This window comes from Schistocerca americana, chromosome 3 (genome assembly GCF_021461395.2).
Source record: "Schistocerca americana isolate TAMUIC-IGC-003095 chromosome 3, iqSchAmer2.1, whole genome shotgun sequence".
Lineage (NCBI taxonomy): Eukaryota > Metazoa > Arthropoda > Insecta > Orthoptera > Acrididae > Schistocerca > Schistocerca americana.
The window spans coordinates 770,946,466-770,971,229 of NC_060121.1; the positions used below are offsets into that span (position 1 = coordinate 770,946,466).

Genomic DNA, 24,764 nt, shown 5'->3' on the forward strand with positions numbered 1-24,764 from the left:
TGCTCGAGCTGCAAGTCGTTTAACTGTTCCACCAACACCATCACTAGCTCCCTTCCCATGCGAGGTGGCTGAAAAATGCCATTCAGCTTCAGTTTGGAAATCATCTTCATGATGGCACAGGTTGATAAAGTTCTTCCTATTTTTACAATGAGATGCTGCTCCATCAGAGAAATAATATATTTTTCTTGGTTTTCTACCGAATTTAACACCATCAAGTATGATTGGAACAAATGCACAGCAACAGTGTCATGTGTTAGGCATTCTGATATGATTGCAAGACTTGTATGCTCAAGTTTGTTCCCATCCTTGTAATAAGCAACAATAGGATGAATCGTTGCTTGCATGTTTGTCCAGTGATAGCCTTGAACTTCGTCATGGATGACAAAGGAGTAATTCTCAGAAAAGTCACAGATCGCTAAGACCTCGCCTTCTTTAAGTTCTTTCTCAGTCTCTTTTGGAAGGTTGATTGTTGACTAGCAACAAATGAATGTCGTGTAAGCGATTTTAATTTATCAAAAAAAAAAAAAAAAAAAAAAAAAAAAAAAAAAAAAAAAAAAAAAAAAAAAACAATCAATAAAGTTGTCAGATGATTTTATGATTGTTTCTAGAGACGTGTGATCAACAGAAACCGATCAACGGAAACCCATTACTGATTAAGTTATATTATCAATATCATTAGTATTCAACAAATCTTGTAAATATGTCTTAAATGTTTCTGGGCCAGTGCAGAATTTACATTCACCAAAATGACAAGCAGGTAATAACAGATTACATACAACTCTTGCAATGCAGTCTTAGTAAGTTTTTATTGGATTATCTTCACCCTTTGTCAGCTGAGCAGTCAGCATGAGTTTGAAGTTTTGATGGGTAGTACACACACAGACACTATGTGTACCACTACTTCCAGCTAAAACACAATTTTTTGGACGTAGATCTGCAAACTTCGAAAATCCAATGTGGAGCTCTGGATGGTTGTCTTTAAATTCTTTCAAATTACTTAAAACTAGCCGTTTTTGTACTTGCAGTTTTCCTCCGTTATCTCTCACAAGCACAAAATCTTTTTTCCCATGCATTGCCCCGCTTATCTCATCAGAACAATAAAAGTCTCTAACAAAATCAGCAGTTGTTTGATCAAAAGTCTTGCCAGGTTTTGGGTTTGGTGAAGACAAAATTCCCCTGGCCTTCACCATATCATTTACTCTTCGAGCCATGTAATTTGTTACGTTAAATTCATCTTGAAGCTTCTTAACACTCCAGCTTTTAGGTAAAATGGTAAGAATTTCCACCTGTTTACTTCAAGATGTACATGAACGAAATTTATCTTTTAGCAGACTGATCCTCTCAGATTCTGCATGATCATGTACCTCTTCTTCTTTTCCGGAAGGAAGCAATAATATTCCTTAGGATATTTTGCTTCACACAGTCGTTTCTTCTTAATTGGCGATTCACCAACGGACTGCAAAGAAGCATTCAACCTTTCTAAGGCCTCACTTGCTGCAACGTCTTTTACGTCACTATCACATAAAACCTTTTCACATTCTTGTTTCACAACAGAATACAGTAGATCATCATCATTTTCTGTGCTAGACGTATCACAAATTTCTACTCGTGCAATTTTTTCACGGCAGTTGTCACACACTTTTTGATTTACAGTTAAGAAAGGTTTTCTTGCTATCATCCATTGTGAAACAGGCCGTAAGTTTTTCTTGTGGATATTGTGGCCTTTTCATTAAATGGATTACAGCACAAAGCTGAAATTTACATTTCTCAAGTGAACAAACTAATTTAAAAAAATTTTTTTGAAGTTGAATGCCCCAGCTTTCTATATTCAATACTACACAATATTACTTCTTTATACTTTCACTTCCTGTAAAAAAATATTTCATTATGTTAATAGTACGCAAACATTAACTGGTTGTAGGCATACAAACTTACAGACTCTTGTGAGGTTTGTACAAAAGCACCTATAAGCTAAATTCAAAACACATTTCAGAGTTAATCACATAATTTCACTACAGCTGCCTCACAACAAAAGAATGTGTGGGTCACTTTCAACACAATAGATGAAAATTGCTGACAATATTAACCAGAGATAAAATACTGAATAGATTGCAGATAGTAATACCAAAGAATCATTTTATATATAATCTTTAAAATGAGAGATAGCTTCCTTTTTTTCTTTTTTTCCGAGGTTTTACAGCGATTAATAAATAGTTAGCACTAAAGTTTAATAAGCAGTTATTCATTTCAAGTACAATTTGTGGACCATGTAACAAAATTTAACACTGTAATATTTTTATGTGTAGCAAAATAATAGAAATTCACCTATCTGAATGTGATTTTGGAGAATCGTGGTAAACATAAAATTGCTTTTGATAGTGATCCCATGCTCATCCCAAGTTGAAACTTTCAGAATATGTAGATGTAAAGCGTACCTTTCACATATATTTTTTTGAGAATTTCAAAAATACAGTTTTTCAAAATTCGATAAATTCAACACTGTTGTTTTTTCTAAACTGTGTGTGTGTGTGTGTGTGTGTGTGTGTGTGTGTGTGTGTGTGTACTAATGATGTTTGGTATCATATAAAAGCTCTTTAAAAGAGTTTTCCAATGAAATAAATTTTATTGTTCTAGCTTAATTAGAACACGAGTTATAAGGAAAACAACATTGCTCTGCGAGCGAAAAATTTGTCATTTTTTTCAATTTTTGAAAGTCAATTACTCGGTAACTTTTTATCAGAAAAATGTGAAAAAATAATTTGTGGTACTATTTATGAAACTATAGGCATACTTAATTTCATTTAAATCCAAGAGGGTAAGGTTGAAAACGATGGTTTCATTTGTTGATTTGACGCGGAATGACCCTTATTTATAAATTTACAAAACAGACTGCATTCATCAGAGATCTGTGGTATTCTCAACTAATGAATCCTTGAAACTTCCTGGCAGATTAAAACTGTGTGCCCGACCGAGACTCGAACTCAGGACCTTTGCCTTTCGCGGGCAAGTGCTCTACCATCTGAGCTACCGAAGCACGACTCACGCCCGGTCCTCACAGCTTTACTTTTGCCAGTATCTTGTCTCCTACCTTCCAAACTTTACAGAAGCTCTCCTGCGAACCTAGCAATCCTGAAAGAAAGGATATTGCGGAGACATGGTTTGGCCAGAGCCTGGGGGATGTTTCCAGAATGAGATTTTCACTCTGCAGCGGAGTGTGCGCTGATATGAAACTTCCTGGCAGACTAAAACTGTGTGCTGGACCGAGACTCGAACTCGGGACCTTTGCCTTTCGCGGGCAAGTGCTCTACCAACTGAGCTACCCAAGCACAACTCAAGCCCCGTTCTCACAGCTTTACTTCTGCCAGTACCTCGTTTCCTACCTTCCAAACTTTACAGAAGCTCTCCTGCGAACCCTGCAGGAGACGAGATACTGGCAGAAGTAAAGCTGTGAGGACCGGGCATGAGTCGTGCTTCGGTAGCTCAGATGGTAGAGCACTTGCCCGCGTAAGGCAAAGGTCCCGAGTTCGAGTCTCGTTTGGGCACACAGTTTTAATCTGCCAGGAAGTTTCATATCAGCGCACACTCCGCTGCAGAGTGAAAATCTCATTCTGGAATGAATCCTTGTGGATGTCGTGGAACCAAAGCGACTGAAAATATGGCTGATTGCCACTTTTTAGGGATATTTTCCACAAATGAATGAAGAATAAACTGAAATAATTAACGAACAAAAGCAGCAGAATTTACTTTGCAAAAAATTAAAACAATGGCATTTAGAAGTGAAGCTACCAACTGGTATTGGGAGAACACTAGGGTGCTATTAAAATCCTTGCCACCCCTCTCCCAGTGCAAATTTGATGTTACTACGTGGAAACTCAGCTTAAAAATTAAATTTAACACAAAATTACCATACACAAACACATTATTATTTTATGTCGACCACAATTACACCTTCTTTCGAGCATCTTTATGCTATCAACCTACAAATAACAGCATTAAAACAGTCACTAAACATGTTTCTCTTCCTAAAATATTAAACACGGTTCTGAAAAGCAACATCAGCTGAAACAGTGGAATTTAATCTAGGGTGCTGACACAGTTTACAACATAGGTCCAACAAATATAAACTACAATAGTCAATGGCAAAAACATAAAAAAATGCCACAAAACAGGCACAGAAGGTGGACAATACACACAGAAGGTTGTAACAAAAATTACAAAGAGAAAATAAGAAATAGGGTGAGGCAAATGTATGTAGGGAGAGAGAAAACTGTACAACCATGCATCCTTTGTTACTTCAAAAGAAGCATTCCATGTTCCCCAATTCCAATCTCCAATGTGGACAGAGAATGGATGACTGCTACACAAAATGCTTGTTCATTAACTTTTAAAAATTTAAGTCATATTAAATTACACTAGGCTACTGTCTATTGTGCAAAACCTTGAACAAAAAGTGGGAAAAATTAACATAGCATTTATTGAATAGATAGTAAGTACCTGACTTCCCTGCCACGTTTCTCCATTAGAGAGACTCTCCCTTCGCTGGCATTTGTGCGCGTGCAGCAGCAAAACAAGCTGTTGCTGAATGAGCTTCCTTTTTTCAGGATCGGCAGTGGAGGTCGTGGTGGGAGTGGCTGTAGCTTGACCCTGGGTAGGTGGTGCTCCCTGACTCTGGGTTGCTGTTTGAGGACCAGGCTGGCTCCCACTTGGTGCTCCAGACTGTGGCTGAGCCGGAGATGGTGCAGGAGGCTGCGCTTGAGGTGCAATGCCTCCTTCTGTTCCAGTCACTCCTACAACAGCTGGACCACCTGCAATACCATCTTATTTACACACTTCAAATTCACAACGAAGCAACATAATTTAATAACAAATTATGAACCTCAAAGGTGTGCACAGAGTAACTGATCCAGAATCTCATTTGCAAAGCAATAGGGTAGTCTTTCAGTAGTTTACAAGTTGAGACAATGGATATATGGAGGAATTTATCATCGGTTGGTAAAAATAAAGTATCTCAGAGAGCAGATGTTTCAAACTCAACAGATGAACTTTTTAATATAATATCAAACAGTATATCCCTAATAATCTTAACTGTATGTCTCCATGTACTGTTGTTCTAATGGGCACACACATTAAAAAACCATGCTTCACTTGGTTCCTCAACAGAAGCTATTTACACGATGCATAGAATACAGCAACTGGACATTTCAGTACTGGAAATAATATCAATTGGATGACTGTAGGAAAGAACAAATAAATAAAAAATTAAATAAAATTGTGTGTCTCTAGATTTTTCTGTTCCTGGGACAGATGTCTGTGTTAACATGCGTCAACCACGTAAGAGCATAGCGTTACAGTACATGGGGAACAATGTACGTCAACAGCTGGCAGTAACTTTAAAGAGTGAAGCATGTGTACACAGCTTTAAAAGTACACCAAAGGCTTTCAATGCCATTTGTTACCACAAAATTGCAACAAGCAGGTTCTTAGTATTACAATGTTCTTGCAGAATGAATGTGTCAAGAAACAGTTACAATGAAATGGCAGCAAAGAACATATTATGCTACAACAAAATCCACAGAAGGAAAAGTTCATACTCTCCATGAACAATATCACTGTAATTACCAGTTCCAGTGAGACTCATTATCTGAATCTTTGACAGTTAACAACAACAGTGTCATTTAAGTGTGAATCCCTAATGTGGGTATAACTGTCTTTTTCTTCTTTCCTACTTAGAAAATAACAAGCACATACTGAATTAGATATAGTAATGACTATTTAAATGTTTTACGTAACTGAAGCTGAAATCACAAATTCAAGAATATAATTATACCATCCCATCATAAAATGTTTATTAGGGGCCCTTTTTAGATAAGCTTATATCCAGCAGTATTATGTCATGTGGTACTACAATTACATGAATGGTAACATGTCGGCAGAATAATTTTAATATTTCACCTAATACACATAAGACTGAAGATATTTTCCAAAAGAGATAGTATGAAGAATAAATAAAATCAGTGGCATAGAACAAACGAATTATTATTGGTTATCCAGGTGTCAACTAGGGCATAACTAGTTCACACTACCATAGTGACCAAAGAAAAACTATGTACTCTGCATGCAACATAAACACCAACTGTTTATCGACAGTAACAATTTGCATGAAAACATAAATTAATAATTGTTATGGTTCAGAACTGTAACATGAAATATGATAAACCAAAACCCAGATGTTGCTGAACAACATTTCTGAATTTTCTTTTCAGCTACATCTCATCAAGCCCCACATTTAACTATCAAATACTGCCTCTAATTATAAGACAAACTTTCTTCTAAAACACATATCAAATACTTTTCAAAATAATGTACTTATAAGGAATAAAAGTCATTAAGGCGTATAGACCATTGTGAGGTAATGTATACAAGAGCTAGCTGTCAAATTAATATGTCCCGTTTCCCTGGACAATGTTTTATAATAACTGACACACAAAAAATTATCAGTATCTATGTGCATACCTAAAGAGCTACCTGGAGATGCCCCAAAGCGGGTACCCTGGATCGACGGCATGTTGGGGATCATAGTAGATCTTGGCTGAGGAGTAACTACTCCAACAGGTGGTGGAACACTGACAGCCTGTGGCCCTGCTGCAGCCCCACCTGGAGGAGCATATCCATAAGGGCTGCCAGCATTAAGAGCTTGACCCATCTGGCTGATTGTGGAGATATTTGGATTCTGTAATAAAAGAGTATTTTAAACTGAAATACTTATGGCATAATTAAACAATGGAAGCTCCCAGGCTGGAATATCAACAATGTACAGAAAAGAAAGAGTGCTACTTATTGTAAAGATGACACACTGTAGACAAACACACCTACAAAACACTTAGACCATAGCTTTCAGCCACAGCCTTCATCAGAAGGCCAGAGTCAGTGGTCATGCACATGAGGTGTTCCTGCTTATGTGAAGGATTTTGTGTATGCTTTTTTCTGACGAAGGCTGTGGCCGAAAGCTAGTTGTGCCCGTCTGCAACTTAATGTGTTGACTTTACAGTAAGTAATGATCTATCTTTCCCTTACATTGTGTGTACTTACGGCTTAATATCTTATATCAAGACAAAATTACATTACAACAAATATTGTTTGGATATTAAAGTTCTACAAACTTAATGGTGCAGTAGCACCAGCATGGTCAAACACGAAAAGGGTAGTGACAACCAGGCAGCAAATTTCGTCATATTGCCAACCAAGCAAATGCATCTCACATACCATGGTCTTTACAAAGCCCTACCATTTTTAAACTTCAGTTCACCTTCATCTAAACATAGTCAGAACTCAAGTGATTTTACAAATGGATAAATACTCAGTATTAGAACACATTTCTACAGGAGAAAATTGTTTCTAAAATAAATAAGTATGCACAGAACACTCAAAATATGGCACAATAAATGAAACACCAGTCTAAACAATGGCGCTAAAGCAGCTACTGCTCAACAGCACAGTCCACCTTCAAGGTTGGCAACAAATGATGTTAGCCCGGAGTGGTCCAATTTCTTTCAATTTGGCACTAAGGAGCGAGAGGATAACATACTACTGTTATTCAGTTTGCTAATTTTGTAAGAACAGTAAATCATGGAAATTAATAATGGATGTAAGTAACAGCTATGACTCTGTTGAGAAACATAGATCTACAAGTTCACAATTGGTTCATGAACACAATATGAAAACTAATTTTAAGTTAATGGTTATTCATGACAAAGATACCACAAATAACTGCAGCAGATAAAGAACAATTTAAAAATTGCCAGCTTCACATGTCAAAAGTTTCAGGGTACCAGGGGAAGTTTTATTAAATGGAGCAGCAAGTTTTTTAGTATGTGTGAAACTAATTAAGGCTTCCTAATTATTCAAGAAATTACCTAAATGATGCTGCTAGTGATTAAGAAGAATTGAATTTTTGAAGTGAATGTGTCGCAGAATTCAAAGCAAGCACGATATGGCACACGACTTCTGATGGAATTAAAAACCATGGGTCAACCAGGTATGGCTGATACCAAGATGGCACAGGATGGTAGATTCCTGTCAAGAAGGTGGAGGGAAGAATGCTACATGCTGGTAGCCACTTTGATCACATGACTTTTATTAGACAGGGTAGAGCACCCAAGAGTTAGCCCATAAATGGGCAAAAAGAAATTTGACGCAAAGCCGAAAAACCACCCGCAGATGGGTCATGGAGAATGAGGCGGGAGTGGGGGGAGGGTTCTCCCCCCCCCCCCCCCCCCCCGCCCCCCCAACCAGATGATCAGAAAGCTCATTACCCGGGATACCCTAGGGGCTGGGAACCCAAAGGAAATCACCTGAACAAGCAGCAAGGTCAAGATCGGCAACAGGGTTTTGGATGGTAGAGAGCAAGGGGGGGTGAGATTAACACTGGGTGAAAGCCTGAAGGCCATTCATCAAGTCCATACATAACAAAACTCTGGTGAGGGGAGGGACCATTTAATAAAGCAGAGGGCCCAATAATGGCCATCAGTTCTGCAGTAAACATCCCACACATGGCAGGCAAGAGACGGTGTTCTGTGCTAACAGAAGATGAGAAGACATATCCCATATGATCGGCTGATTTAGAGCCATTGGTGTAAGAAAATAATACCACCCGAAACTCCTGTAAGAGTGAGCATAATAAACAATGGAAATCCATCAGAGTGACGGAGGCTTTCGCACCCCACAAGAGACCCATCTGAACCCGAGGCTGAGGAACTAACCAAGAGAGAATGTTTGGGAGAGAATGTGGGGAACAGAGGGGAAGACGGAAATTGCGGCAGAGAAAAGGGAGGCACAGCCCAACTGGTAAACCCACCCAAGGGAGGGCAGCAGAAGGGTGACGTCTCAAAGCTGCGAAAAGAATACAATAGAAGGGGTGAGCAGGGAAACAGCGGATAAATATGGCATTGGAAATCAGGAGCTGAGACCAACAAACCGAAAGGGAGGACGTATCCCAGCATCACCCAGATGACTATCGACAAGGCTAGCACGAAAGGCACCGGTGACAAACGGATACCACACAATGGTGGGACCAAGTCCAAGATGAGCAGTATGGAAGGGCAGCTGAGCCATAAACTTGACAACGACAGTTCACACGTGAACTGAGGCGCAATAACTGTGAAGAAGAGTCAAACGATCTGTGCCATAAGAGGTGTGAGCAAGGAAGGGTAGGACATTGAGTTTATGAAAATATCCAACCTCTTAAAGATGGATATGGGGCAACCAAATAAGATTGCTGTCAAAAAGAAGACCCAAGAAATGTGACTCGGGGACCATGGTCAGGTGTTGGGCGTTGAGGTAGAGTTCAGGATCAGGAAGGATGTATTACAGTGACAGAAATGCATCACCCATCTTTTTTTTTGGGGGGGGGGGGGGGGGGAAGATGAAAACCATGTGGGAGCATCCACGTGGAGGCATGCTGGATGGTACCCTGGAGGTGTCACTTCACAAGGGCCACCAACTGAGAACTAGCCCACATACAGAAATTATTGACATACAGAGCAGGAGTGACCACTGGTTCGACAGACACAACAAGTCCATTAATAGCAATATGGAAAAGAACGACACTTAACCCTTTCATAGATAAAATTCATTTTTTACAGATTTTTAAAATATTAAGGTGATAACGTTTTCTTTTCAGTCCCATTATTATCACCACCAAAATATTTTTTAAGTTCTCCATTTTTTCACAACAGGAAGTGGGACACATATGTCCCATGAACCAACGCGAGATACCTTTTCTGCTGACTGACTGATTTTGTAATTTTTTTTTTTTTTTTTTTTTTTTTTTTTAGCCATAAACTGGATTTTGTTGAGAATAAAATAACTAGAAATTATACATGCATTCTTTTTATTTGTGTAGAGCTAGTGTAAAAAATATTCATTACATTTCAGTTTTCATGATACATGACCAATACTTACAAAACTTTACATTCCATGAAACTTGGAAAAACATGGTGTGGCACAAAGTGGTACACCATAAGCATTGCAAACAACTTTTGTTCTCAGAACGAGATTTTCACTCTGCAGCGGAGTGTGCGCTGATATGAAACTTCATGGCAGATTAAAACTGTGTGCCAGACCGAAACTCGAACTCGGGACCTTTGCCTTTCGCGGGCAAGTGCTCTACCAACTGAGCTACCCAAGCACGACTCGCGCCCCATCCCCACAGCGTTACTTCTGCCAGTATCTCGTCTCCTACCTTCCAAACTTTACAGAAGCTCTTCTGCGAACCTTGCAGAACTAGCACCCCTGCCTTTGCAGTGCAGTCCCGATTTTTTCTCAGGTTCAATACAGTCGTCCCCAGATGGCAGCACCGTGCAGAGCTGGGTAACATATATCCCAACACTCGAACTGGGACATATATGACCCATCAACCACGAAAGGGTTAATACAGAGCCCAGTGGAATGCCATTCTCCTGCGTCTGAGGAGAGCTGAGAATGGTTTCAACCCAAACTCTGAATAACCAGTGGGACAGGAACTGGCGAATTAAAATCAAGAGGGGAGCTCCACAGATCCAACTAATGGAGTAAGTAAGATGTGATGGTGCCACACCATGTCACAGATCTTATGAAGATTGAAAAAAATTGCAACAGGATGTCAGCTCTGGGAAACGACCTGCCACACTGCAATTTCCAATTGAAGCAGATGACTGAGCAGAGACCATCCCTCCAAAAGGCCAAACTGGTAGGAAGGCAAGAGGTCCCAAGATTCGAGACCCCAACTGAGCTGGAAAACCCCTACTTGTTCAAATGACTTGCAGGGGACTTTGGTTAGGCTGATTGGCTGAAACTATCAAGTTACAGCGGTTCCTTACCAGACGTATGACAGGAACCACAATACTGTTCCTCAACTGAAAGGGGAAAAATGCTTTGGAGCCAAATACACTTATACACCCACAGGAGCTATTGTCATGGAGGCCTGAGGTGTTGAAGCAATTGGTTACGGATGGACTCAAGACCAGGGGCTGAATTATGGGAACAAGAAAGGGACAGAAGTAGCTCCCATTCAGTAAAAGATTAACCGTACGATTCCACCTGACAAGAGGCAAAAGGTAAGCGGAAAGCTTCAGCTTGCTGTTTCCAGAGGAGGACAGCGGCTGGATAGGAGGTTGACATTGATGCCATTACAAAATGTGTCACCAGGTGTACCACGAGAACCGATGGATAAATACAAAGGCCACCCAAAAGGACACTGCCTGGCATGGATGACTGCAGTTTGCAAACTTGTAGGGTGTGGAGCATAGCCCACACCCGTGAAGAAGAGACAGAAGAACCTAGGGAGGAGATAAGTGTTCCCAACACACCCACTTGCATGAAGAAATTTAAAGATAATAAGAGCGGCGGATGACTAGCACCATCTAAAGCATTGCAAGGCCCGACAGCAATCACAGATGGCAAATGTAATGGCCGTGCTCTATCACAGTGACAAATGGAGCCCGTCGAGCAGTGAATGGCAATGTCAGTGCAAATAATTGTACTGGACACATCACAGATGATTTCATCAATACAACCTGGCAAAGAGGAGGTAAAAAGAACCTGGGAGGTATGTAGACTCCAATCTGCACAATCCTGGGAGATATATAGAAACCAATCTGCACAATGAAAAGATCAATGGGGTAACCTGGCCATTGGGAAGTGACCAAGAGAATCAATGGGACCACTATTACAGATGTCACCATGTGGCAATCACTGTAATGAAAGAAGAAGGGGAGGAGAAGTGAGCCAAAGATCAATGGCAGAGAAACTGCTATAAGTGACACTAAAACAGCTAGGGGACCTATTATTAAGAAAAATTATTATTAAGACTAGACGAAAAAGCACTGCCCTGCAAGGGATGATGGACATTAAAATCCCCAAGGCTGAGGAAGGAAGGAGGGAGCTGCTGAAGGAGGGCAGTTACGACAATAGGCATGGATGCTCTTCAGGAGGGAGACACGAGACTGCAAACTGTGACTGCACTGCCCAAGTGTACCCAGACAGCAAGCACTTCGAACACAGTATGAAGAGCGATCCATGTACTAACAACATCCGTATGGGCCAATGTGCAAACACCACCGGAAACTCTCAAAGGGCCAAGCCAGTTACAACAGAAAGCATGGAACTGGGATGGTGAGTGAGCATCAGTAAATGAGATTCCTCGAGAACTACACAAGCTGCAGGGTAAAAGGAAATTAGGGATTGCAACTCTGAAAAATGACAGTAATAGCCTTTACAATTCCACTGAATATGCACGAATGCGGATCCAAACTGGAGGCAAATAAGCTGAAGCCATTCACACCTCCAGGTTACCATCCACCACAAACAAGGACACGGTGTCTTCCATAAACAAGACACCACACTCAGGTTGTGAGGGGGGCAGTCGGCACCTCTGATGGCACCAGAGGGGCCTTGTCCCGGGATTTATGTTTCTATTTACTTGTTGTTCTGTTTCTTCTTCTTAGATCGAGGAATGCAGGGCACGGAGAGAGAACAGGCTTCAGCGAGGTCTGCAACTGAGAGTGAGCGAGCAACACCTTGGGGCGCATGGACTGTGAGACCTGCAGCCGACTTGTGGGAGCAGGCCTTTGGTCTGCGAGACACCTGTGTGTGTGTGTGTGTGTGTGTGTGTGTGTGTGTGAGGGGGGGGGGGGGCGTGCCCCATCATTGATAGGCACCAAAGAAGGGAGGGGCTTCTCTGGCCAGGTAGGGGGAGCAGCAGCTGGAGGGGAGAGCATGGGAACTGAAAAGGAAGGGGGCTGGAGAGTGGGGCAGGACTAGGGTAAGGATGAGGGAGGAGGTTAGACAGTCATATTTTTGACATGCGTCAGTGTAGCATAAATCATCAAGGGACTTATACTCTTGTATCTTCCTTTCCCTTCTTATAAATTAGGCAATCCGAAGAGCACAAAGAGTGATGGTCATGACAATTAACACACAGGTGATGGAACGCAGAAGCTCCACTCATGGACTGGGCGTCCACATTCACTGCATAGGGGTACCCATACAACAGGAAGAAGTGCCAGAAACATAAACACGAAAAAGATATCATGGATGGTGGGCTGTCTGGCTTCACATTACAACGATAAATCATAACCTTGACCTCCTTCAGGACAGCACCTCCCTCAAACACTAGTATAAACTAGTATCAATGCGATTGTCCTTCACCCTTTCATATCGTGCCAAACAAAATGAAAACCCCCATCGCTCCAGACTGGCTCGGAGTTACTCATCAGTTTGAAGGATGAAGTCCCTACGAAAAATGACACTCTTCACCATTTCATAGACTGGTGAGGAGTAATGGGAACCCAGACGTCGTCAAGACGGTCACAGACATAAAGAGCTGCAGATTGGACAGCAGAAGTAGTTTAGGTCAACAGCAAACCAGACTGCATCTTAATGAGTGACTCTCCTTTAGCAAACTTATGTTTGACAGTTTCCACAGAAAATAACAGTTTAGTGGCGGTCAAAGTGTTATGGCAGTCCTGGTTCTGAATACATAGCAGGGAAAGGGTTTCACTTCAAGCCTGTGAGCCTGGCATTCCTCCCAGGGTAAGCCAGAGACGGGAAGGTTGCAGGGTCATAAGAAGTAGCATTGAAAGATCCATTGCCAAACAGGACCAATGCATTTCATACACGTGTCCACACTGACACCACTCACTCTGATCAGGGGCCTTTCCCATGGGTGCCATCCAGCCACAGCAAGGGCCGTATGGCAAGGCAGCCACTGCCAGGAGTTTTGATGCTCCAGAATGACAAGCAACCTCTGCTAGACACACATCAGGAGGCAACAGCTCAGTTATTAGGTGTGTGATCCCTGTGCTGTCAGTGGACTCAACCAAAAGGGTAAATAATGACTCCTTTCTCGCTACATAGCATTGAAGGACAAAGGAAGAAAGATTGGGTTTAACATCTTGTCTACATCGAGGTCACAGAGAAGGCACACAAGTTCGGATTGCGTCAAGGAATGGGAAGGAAATTGGCCGTGCCTTTTCAAAAGAACCATCCCAGCCTTTGCCTGGAGAAATTTAGGAAAGTCACTGAAAGCCTGAATCTGGATACCAGACACAGGGATTGAACTGTCATCGTTGTCATCGTCCGAATGTGAATCCGGAGTACTAACCACTGAGCCACATCCTTGGGGTGCTGCAGGACAATGGCATCGAGGAAAACATGAAAAACGCAGAAAGGCCACATGCCGAAGACATTATGTAACACGTTCTTTCCCAGTTGGCTCAAACCACGGAGAAAAAAATTTAGAAGGTGAGGTAAAACCCCAATGGGGAACCAAAAACAACAAAATGGAAAGTTGACAAAGAAAAATCAAGATGAACAAAAACTGGAAGAAATACAAGAAACCAGTTGGATAGCCAGGTTGACATAAGTAACAACACTAAGATAGGGGAAGGGCAGGGCAGAGGGGAAGAAGTGAGGATAGGGACGGAGGGAGGGAGGGAGGGAGGAGCACAGGGAAGGAAATGCAATTCAAGAAGGAAGAAAGGGCTGGAATAACTCAGTGCCCCATGTGCACCACGCATGAACTCACGAAAGAGCCATGAGTCGTGGTGGGGGGGATTTGCAGTGAATGGTATGTAGATAAGGTATTGAAATTCTATTTAAAATTGAGAACAGAAGAATTTCCCATTTCATTCACGAGTCATTGGGTTGCATGTGATGAGCCAATTCACATCCTTGCGAATCATGAATCACGTGGTCATAACAACTGTCATATGTAAAAAATGATTCAAGATGTCAAAACGAGGTTTTTTTAATTTTTTATTTTGTTTATAGATAGTATGCAATGAGGTACATATGTGGTACGATAAATACTTGAAACCTTTTTATTCACTGAGATATGGAAGTAACCCATCCACAGCAATGTGGTCAGCAGCTCAGAATACATTCAGATGTCCACGGCACTGTAGGAAAACCCAAACTATGTGGGTATACACGTCCACAACACGTGGAGAATGGCGTAGAAGACGTAAAAGGGTGAGTAGCGAAATGATGTTGCGAAATGTGTTCTTAAATGTTAAAAAATGTGGAGATTCAAAGTTCAAATATTCTTAGCTATCAACCAAACTGATTTAAAATTTTGTTCAATTTATCCATCTATAATTGACAAAACAGAGAAAATTCTGGTCCTATGTAAAACCGCTAATTGGGTCTTTCATACAGTCGCTCACCGCCAAGTCAGGTGTGGTAGCTGAAGAGAGCAAAAAATTAAAGCTGAAGTTTTAAATTTCGAGTTTAAGAAATCGTTCACACAGGAGAATCATACAAACATATCACTGTTTGACCGTTGAAGTGACTCCCTTACGGACAACATAATAATAAGCATCCCTGGGTGTAAAGAAATAACTGGAAAAGTTGAAAACAAGTAAGTTGCCAAGTCTGGATGGAATCCCAGCTCGGTTCTACAAAGAGTACTCTACAGCATTGATACCTTACATAGCTTGCAGTTATCATGAAATCTCTCCCCCAGCGCTAGGTCCCAAGCGACTGGAAAAAGAGCAATGGATTCCTATATATAAAGAGGTTTAAGAACGGATCCACAAAATTACAGATCAATATCCCTAACATCAGTCTGCTGCAGAATCATCCGCAGTTCAAATAGAACAAATTTTATTGAGACCAAAGGCTGATCTCCAGGAATCCGCACGGTTTTAGAAAGCATCGTTCTGCAAAACTCAGCTTACCCTTTTCTCCTATCATATTGTGAACTATGGACGAAGGGCAGCAGGCAGATTCCATACTTCTAGATTTCCAGAAAGCATTTGACATGGTGCCCACTGCAGACTGTTAACACAGGTACAAGTGCATGGAATAAGTTCCCGGATATGTGAGTGGCTCAAGACTACTTAAGCAACAGAACCCATTATGTCGTCCTCAACGGTGAGCATTCATCAGATACAAGGGCATCTTCAATCTCTCCTGAAGAACTCCATGGAAGTGTGATAGGATTACTGTTATTCTCTATGTACATAAATGATCTGACAGACAGGGTAGGCAGAAAAATTTGCGGTTGTCTGCTGGTGATGCTGTGGTGTACGGCAAGGTGTCCAAGTTACGCTGTAGGAGGATACAAGACGATTTAGACAAAATTTATAGTTGGTGTGATGAATGGCAGCTAGCTCTAAATGTAGAAAACTGCAAGTTATATACAGGGCTATTACAAATGATTGAAGCGATTTCATAAATTCACTGTAGCTCCATTCATTGAGATATGGTCACGACACACTACAGATACGTAGAAAAACTCAAAGTTTTGTTCGGCTGAAGCCGCACCTCAGGTTTCTGCCGCCAGAGCGCTCGAGAGCGCAGTGAGACAAAATGGCGACAGGAGCCGAGAAAGCGTATGTCGTGCTTGAAATGCACTACCATCAGTCAGTCATAACAGTGCAACGACACTTCAGGACGAAGTTCAACAAAGATCCACCAACTGCTAACTCCATTCGGCGATGGTATGCGTAGTTTAAAGCTTCTGGATGCCTCTGTAAGGGGAAATCAACGGGTCGGCCTGCAGTGAGCGAAGAAACGGTTGAACGCGTGCGGGCAAGTTTCACGCGTAGCCCGCGGAAGTCGACGAATAAAGCAAGCAGGGAGCTAAACGTACCACAGCTGACGGTTTGGAAAATCTTACGGAAAAGGCTAAAGCAGAAGCCTTACCATTTACAATTGCTACAAGCCCTGACACCCGATGACAAAGTCAAACGCTTTGAATTTTCAGCACGGTTGCAACAGCTCATGGAAGAGGATGCGTTCAGTGCGAAACTTGTTTTCAGTGATGAAGCAACATTTTTTCTTAATGGTGAAGTGAACAGACACAATGTGCAAATCTGGGCAGTAGAGAATCCTCACGCATTCGTGCAGCAAATTTGCAATTCACCAAAAGTTAACATGTTTTGTGCAATCTCACGGTTTAAAGTTTACGGCCCCTTTTTCTTCTGCGAAAAAAACGTTACAGGACACGTGTAACTGGACATGCTGGAAAATTGGCTCATGCCACAACTGGAGACCGACAGCGCCGACTTCATCTTTCAACAGGATGGTGCTCCACCGCACTTCCATCATGATGTTCGGCATTTCTTAAACAGGAGATTGGAAAACCGATGGATCGATCGTGGTGGAGATCATGATCAGCAATTCATGTCATGGCCTCCATGCTCTCCGGACTTAACCCCATGAGATTTCTTTCTGTGGGGTTATGTGAAAGATTCAGTGTTTAAACCTCCTCTACCAAGAAACATGCCAGAACTGCGAGCTCGCATCAACGATGCTTTCGAACTCATTGATGGGGACATGCTGCGCCGAGTGTGGGAGGAACTTGATTATCGGCTTGATGTCTGCCGAATCACTAAAGGGGCACATATCGAACATTTGTGAATGCCCAAAAAAACTTTTTTGAGTTTTTGTATGTGTGTGCAAAGCATTGTGAAAATATCTCAAATAATAAAGTTATTGTAGAGCTGTGAAATCGCTTCAATCATTTGTAATAACCCTGTAGATGAGTATGAAAAACAAACCCGTAATGTTCGCATACAGAATTAGTAGTGTCCTGATTAATAGTCATGTATTTTAAATATCTAGGTGTTAAGTTTGGAAGCAAAATTGGAACAGGCATATGATTGCAGTATGGAAGGTGAATTGTCAACTTTGGTTTATTGGGAGAAGTTAGGGAAAGTATGGTTCATCCGTAAGGAGACCACATGTAGGATGCTAGTGCAACCTGTTCTTGAGTATTGTTCAAATGTTTAGGATCTGCACAAGGTTGGATTAAAGGAAGACAACGAACCATTTAGAGGCGGGCTGGTAGATTTGTTACCGGTAGGTTCAAACAACACCGAAGTGTCATTGAGATACTTCAGGAACTCAAATGGGACTCCCTGGAGAGAGGGCAATATTCTGTCCGAGGGAAACTACTGACAAAATTTAGAGAACTGGCATGTAAAGCTAACTGCAGAACAATTCTGCTGCCACCAACACACATTTTGTGTAAGGAGCACAAAGGTAAGAGAAATTAAGGCTCACACGGACGCTTATGGACGGGCATTTTTTCCTCCCTTCGTCTGCATGTGGAACAACAACGGAAATGACTTATAGTGGTACAAGCACTCTCCATCACACACCCTACGGTGGCTTGCAGAGTATATATGAAGATGCAGATGTAGAAGCAAATAAGTACAACGAGTTTCACGAAATTTCACAGTACTAAGTTTTCAAAGTTGTGTCTTGATGTTGGGCTGTTATAGATTCATAGGCAACATTTCCCCCGTCATGAACAACAGACCGTAATCTCGTAGAATCGGGTGTACGGCCGGTGGTCCACGTCTTCCCAACACGATATTTCGATGTCGTAGCTCGGCGTCTTCATCAGGGAACAATGAAGATGCCGAGTTACGACATCGAAATATCGTGTTGGGAAGACACGGACCACCGGCAGTACACCCGATTCTACGAGATAACAACAAATCACCGGGATAGTCTTAGAAATTATAACAGACTGTACTGTTGCCCTCTTCAAAGGGCACAAATGTTTCCCCAATTTGTTCTCCACTTCTCAACAAACCTTTCCTTCTTGTCCTTTTCTATAATAATTATAATCTCATTTAGCTATCTTCTTTTGATTTTTTAGTCTCTTCTTCTTCTTTTTCCTCACCAAGGTTCCGCAAGCTCTCACATTTCTTAATTTTTGCTGCCTTTCTATAACAATAGCAATAATGTTCTAGACCTGTTGAGCCAAGGTTACAACAATGAAGAATACTCAATAAATCCAACCAAGGCTCCATTTTGCCATATTTATTATAAAGTGAATGCTGGTAACACATGTTGCGTGCAATCATAGATGTTAATATGGCAGAACAGCTGATTTGTGTAGCCAATGATGTAAGAATTTTAATCATGTTGGGCACCACAGCTGATACTAATATTAATAATTAATGAAAACCACCTCCAGCTGTATTATTACACATTCACTGTGTTACAACATAATTAATGAAAACCACCTCCAGTTGTATTATTACGCATTCACTGCGTTACAACTATCAGTCGTCAGAATGTTTATGATTAGTGGCGGCACAATAACCAGCCGCTATGGGATGTCCAATATTGCTGGGTTTCAGCCCTCACTGACCAACACCTCTCCAACCAATTACTCGTAATCTAGCCTCCCATGTCAAAGACGTCAATCACTTCCTTCACCGACTTTTCACCATACCCACGCCTTTACCTCCAGGATCCCTACTTGTTGCTGTTGACGCCACCTTCCTTTACACCAACATCCCTTATTCCCACTATCTTACCACTACTGAACACTAGCTCTCCCAGTGACCTTCAGACTTCAAACCCACTGTCTCATTCATCATACACCTTAATAACTTCATCCTAACCCACAACTACTCGTCCTTTGAAGGGAAGATATAAAAAAATTTGTGGCACAGCCATGGGCACCTGCATGGCGTCCTCCTATGCCAACCTTTTTATGGGCTTTCTAGAGAAAACATTCCTAGCCTCCCAAGATGCCAAACACCCAGTCTGGTTCAGGTTCAATGATGATATCTTCATGATCTGGACTATCTTCGTTCCTTCACAACCTCAACACCTTCTCCCTCTTTCACTTCGCATGGTTCTTCTCAATCCAGAGTGCCGCCTTCCTAGATGCTGACAACCTACTCTCTATTGATTGCATCTGCACCTCTGTCCGCATTAAACCCACCAACCACCAACAATTATCTGGATACCGACCTTTCAAACAAAACAAAAATCACTCCCATCCCCATACCTGCTGTGACAAGAGCTCCCTTGCTCAGTATGTTGAGGGCCTCGCCAAAACCTTCAGAAACAGGCACTATCCCTCAACCTAGTCTGTAAAGAAATCTCCCATGCCATTTCCCCCTCACACCCACAAGTCTCCCACCACCCCCAAGAACCAGCCACAAAGCAGTGTATTCTTTGCCACCCAGTACCACCCGAAATAGGAACAACTAAACCAAATCCTTCACCAGGGCTTTGATTAGTTATCATCACGATCTGAAATGAGGGACAGCCTACCCAAAATACTTCCCAACCCTCCTAAAGGGGTGTTCCATTGCCCACCCAATCTCCACAATATCCTAGTTCATCCCTAAGCCACTCCCAATACCAACCCTTGGGACCAGGATCATATACCTGTGGAAGATCCAGGTGCGAGACCACCTCTATCCACCCACCCACAAAGCACTTCCTGTCACAGGCTTATTCTACCCCATCAGAAGCCAGGCCACCTGTGAAAGCAGTGATGTTATTTACCAGCTCTTCTGCAATCATTGCAGAGTTTTATAATGGTATGTTACCAACCAGCTGGTCATCAGGCTGAACGGGCACAGCCAATCTGTGGCCAAGAGCAAAGTAGACCACTCTGTGGCACAACATGCAGCTGAATGGAACATTTCTTATATCAATAGTTGCTTCACTTCCCAAGCCCTCTGGATCCTCCCCTCCATCAGCTTTTCTGAATTGTGCAGATAGGCTTATCTGTACAACGCATTCTATACTCCCATAATTATCCTGGCCATATGGTAACATACTGTTCCAGCACCCTCCATCCAACATTTTCCACCCCCTCTATCCCATCACCTCCTCCCATTCTCGTCTCCCACCCTCTACCAATGCACCCACCCATCTTTTCCCAGTCCTCTCCTTCTTCACTTCATTTTCCCCACCTGGATGCTCCATTATATGCTAACACTGCACCTGTTGGCACTCCAGTCCCTCCACACTCCACCAGACAGTGTTCGTCTCTCTCCCCAACCATACACTACTATCCCCTCCCCTCCTCTGCCTTAGCCCCTCCAGACTGCTGCTTGAAACCTACATGGTAGTTTCATTCTGGCCCGAGATACTGGAGTTGGCAGTCATCTTATTCCCACAAGGAATTTCCATTGTTTGAAATCATCGCATTGGTTATATGACCCTCCCTTCACTTTCTCCTTTCGTTGTATACAGGTATTTCTTTAATTGATATATATATAGCACTTTTGACTATCTGTGTTTAAATATTATTAATGATTGTGTCTCAAGCACAGAATCTAGTTTGTGGTGACCGATTGATCTGTAATGCAGAAACGGAAACATCAATGTGCAGCAAAAGCAAATGCTGTTCATTGGCTATCCTCCCACTAGCTGCCTTCAACCTGACATGGAGACATGTTGCCAACATCTGGTACATAACATGGAAGAAATAAGTGCAGCAAGGTGACAATCCTTCACAACATTTAGTCTTCCTTTTGGTCATGTTAAAAATGACTTCATCAAAACATTGAACAGAAAATTGGATTTTTCAACCATTTTGTTACCACCCCCCTATCATTTCACTCAGTCCTTGCAATACAGCACAAACCATTTTAAAACTTCTGGTTCAATAACACACTCAGCAACAAATTACATCAGACAAAACAATCAATTTTTATTTATGTCAATGACTCGCAAAACGCTCACCTGCATCCGTGGTCCACCTATTCCAACTGTGTGCACCTGGTGTGGTGATTGTCCCCTTGCAACAAGATGGCTTTGTTGTTGCTGCTGCTGTTGCTGTGGTTGTTGTTGTAAGCCTACAGTTCGTGACACAACAAGCGGCCCATTCTGGACAGGATTATGAACAGCACTTGTCATTATCATGCCACCTCCACTATTCATTCCCATGCTGATCCCTGTCATTGTTTGTGTTGAAGCTATGCTGGAGGGCAAACTGCTCAAGCTAACTACTAATGAGTTTACACCCTTGCTCACAGATACATTTGGTGCAGACTGTAAATTGGGGCTCTTACTGCCAAGTGCTCCAGCAGTGAGCCCCATGGAGTTGACCACCAATCCTTTGTTTCCCTGAAAGCACAAAATATTTTCATATACTGATACACAGAAACATAGTAACAATGTTTAAGTATGCTGATAATGAATTTCCTCCAATGGCTGCCTTAAAAGAGCTAGTCTTCTATAATGACCAACAACTGACATAACAAACATAACAAAACTTGACAAACACATGGCACAAAATTCAATTAAGTTAGAGAAATATTTGGTTACACTGAAAAGAGAAATATTTAGTTACATTCCAACACTTCAAAAGATATAAATGACGCCTTCCTCACAAACAGATGAAATCTTATGACCCTCTGTAACTTAACAGTGCCAAACAATTCCTATAATCACAACTGCCTGCATTGCTGATTTTGTTCTATACATCCACCTACCCTAATGCCCCTTCTTACAACATTTTCAACTTTCACTGAAGTAACTGCTATCTATGTAACAACCCACACTTTTTACCAACTGATATGCAAATATATTATAACCTTTCGTGCAGTCTTGTAATACTGTGTTTGTATTAAAATACAGTTTTGATAGCTTTTCTGTTCAATCCACAAGTAACTCAATCTCTACAAAGAATAGCGTTTGGAGGAGTAAGTTGGGGATACATTTCATGAAAAGATCTCACTGCATTGAAAAAATCATTTGTTTTAATGATTACCACCCCAACTCACTTATCATATCCATAACGTTCTCTCCCCTATTTCGTGATAATTAGAAAATGAGCTGCTGTTATGTGAACTTTTCAATGTCCTCTGTCAATCCTTTCTGGCAAGGAACCCATATATGAACCAATACTCCAGATGAGGATGAGCATGTACAATGTAGGCAGCTTCGTTAGTGGATTTCTGCCTTACCCGCATTTTCTATGTGATGGTTTAAATCTCACATACTATTGAATCTAGTCTAAATAATCAGTGTGTCATGAATTATGCTGCCTCAAGTCATTAATACTTGTCTTATTATGCTCAACTGTCAATGTAAGATTATATCTCTTAATAAGTAGAGTGACAGAATTTTCAATTGTTTAAATTCAGTCAGTAACTATTTGAAATACTGAAAATCAAATTTATGTTGCTCGAGGAATCTGCTATATAGGTAACCTGCAACTGGAAATGTGCACTTTTTTAGCCATTAAATAAGACAGATGCAAGTCAACAAAGGAAGGTCCACTGAATAAATTCTTTTATCGTGTGCATTTCATCCTGCAGACTCAAGCGCACCAATTGTGGGTTAATGTAAAGCCTATACGGCAATTGTTTGGATACTTTGCACCTAGTAACACTACAGAGCTCTGACTTCCTTTAAGATTGCAGATCCTTTTTATCAGTGATACACAAAAAGGCATCACCAGACTGAGTGTGTGTCGTCACAATAAAACAGTGTTTTCCCCTTCCCTTTTCAATATATTTAAAGCTGATGAAGTAACACAATCCGCAAGAGACCACTTTACCAACTTTCCTCACAAATGCAATAAGCAAATGACAATTCTAGAAACCTTATCAATGTAGCACACATCTTGTCCATTTACAAGACAGTAACAAGACTAAAATGGAACACACATTACTAACAATTGACGATTTCACTGTAATAAAATTTTGTATAACAACATATAAGAAAAACCATTATGTACCTGCTGCTGCTGTTGCTGCTGCAGAAGGTGATGCTGCTGCTGTTGCTGCTGCACTAGTTGCTGTTGCTGCTGAGACTGCTGTGACTGTTGCTGTTGTGGTTGTTGAGTTTGTTGCGGTGGTTGTTGCTGTTGCTGCTGCTGTGTCTGTTGTTGCTGTTGCTGCTGTGCTGCTACATGTTGACGAGCCCCTTCAGCTGTTGTCCCAGCACCTTGTTGAGACTGTTCAACAGTCCCATTCTGGAGTGCTGTGCCTGCTTGACCTCCAGAACCTGGCCCTGGACCTGGCGGAGGCTGCTTAGCACTTTCCATAGATGTACTCCACGAGCCAGTTGACAGGAGATCATCCGGAAGATCATTCTCCAAGGCAAACATTGTAGTGTTTGTAAACAAGTCTGTGATAGAAAAAAAAGGCTATCTGAAATACAACACTCAAAATATATTGGTGATGTTTCATTTCGATAACTTTATAGTGGCCAATAGCATTGTTTAAAATTATCCATCAATTCATTTATCTATTTTTTGCAAGGGAAAAAAATTAAAGTACAATGTATTGAACAATACCAGAAACTCCAATATTACAATATAAGCTAGCTATCATCATCATCATCATCATCATAAAAATCATCATCACTACCACCACCAAATTTTTAGCAACTTATAGGTATTTATGAAGACTAGCTATTCAGAACAAATGGAACTTTCATACCAAAGTGAAATAATCATGCCATGAAATGAGATCCCTTCTGTGCGACTTTTGCCTGCCAGCCCTAAAACAGCTTTTTGTCTACCAACCGCCCCCCCCCCCCCTTTTCCACATTTCTGTAAACAGAGGGTATATACTGATATACTGGCAGCCAACACACAATATCCTGTTGCAAAGTATAACATGACAGCTGTGACCTCGGTGCCTGTTTCACCTCATGTACCATTTGGCTTCTATATCTTTTACTCTTCAACCTTTCTATCCCCCTTCCACACCTGTTAACCAAGTATAACACACTTAGCTTTCCACTCTGCCTCCTGCATGACTTTTTCCTCTTCCTTCAGTAATCTCTGTCTTGCATAGTGTCCTATCTTCCACCTTCAAACTCTCAGGTTTCAAATCTTGTACAATGCAGGCACCAATAATCACTCTTTCCTTCACACCCCATCCAGTAAGTTTCCCCTGACCTGGGTTTCTCTTTCTGTAACTCTCCCCATTTCCTAAACCTTAACAGTCTTCTCCTTCATCCCTCTTTCTCTCCTTTTGAACCTTCTACCAGATGGAAAC

At 41.5% G+C, this 24,764-nt stretch overlaps 1 protein-coding gene across 1 annotated transcript in view; it reads right to left on the minus strand.

Moving 5' to 3' along the window:
• LOC124607056 (histone acetyltransferase p300) overlaps nt 1–24,764 on the minus strand; it is a 169,866-nt gene that overhangs the window by 119,054 nt on the left and 26,048 nt on the right. The window contains exons 3-6 of the mRNA XM_047139232.1: nt 23,495–23,886; nt 21,493–21,876; nt 6,514–6,730; nt 4,495–4,805 (exon numbers count right to left, since the gene is read on the minus strand). Coding sequence (XP_046995188.1) covers nt 4,495–4,805; nt 6,514–6,730; nt 21,493–21,876; nt 23,495–23,886 — 1,304 coding nt within the window. The remainder of the gene's footprint in view (nt 1–4,494; nt 4,806–6,513; nt 6,731–21,492; nt 21,877–23,494; nt 23,887–24,764) is intronic.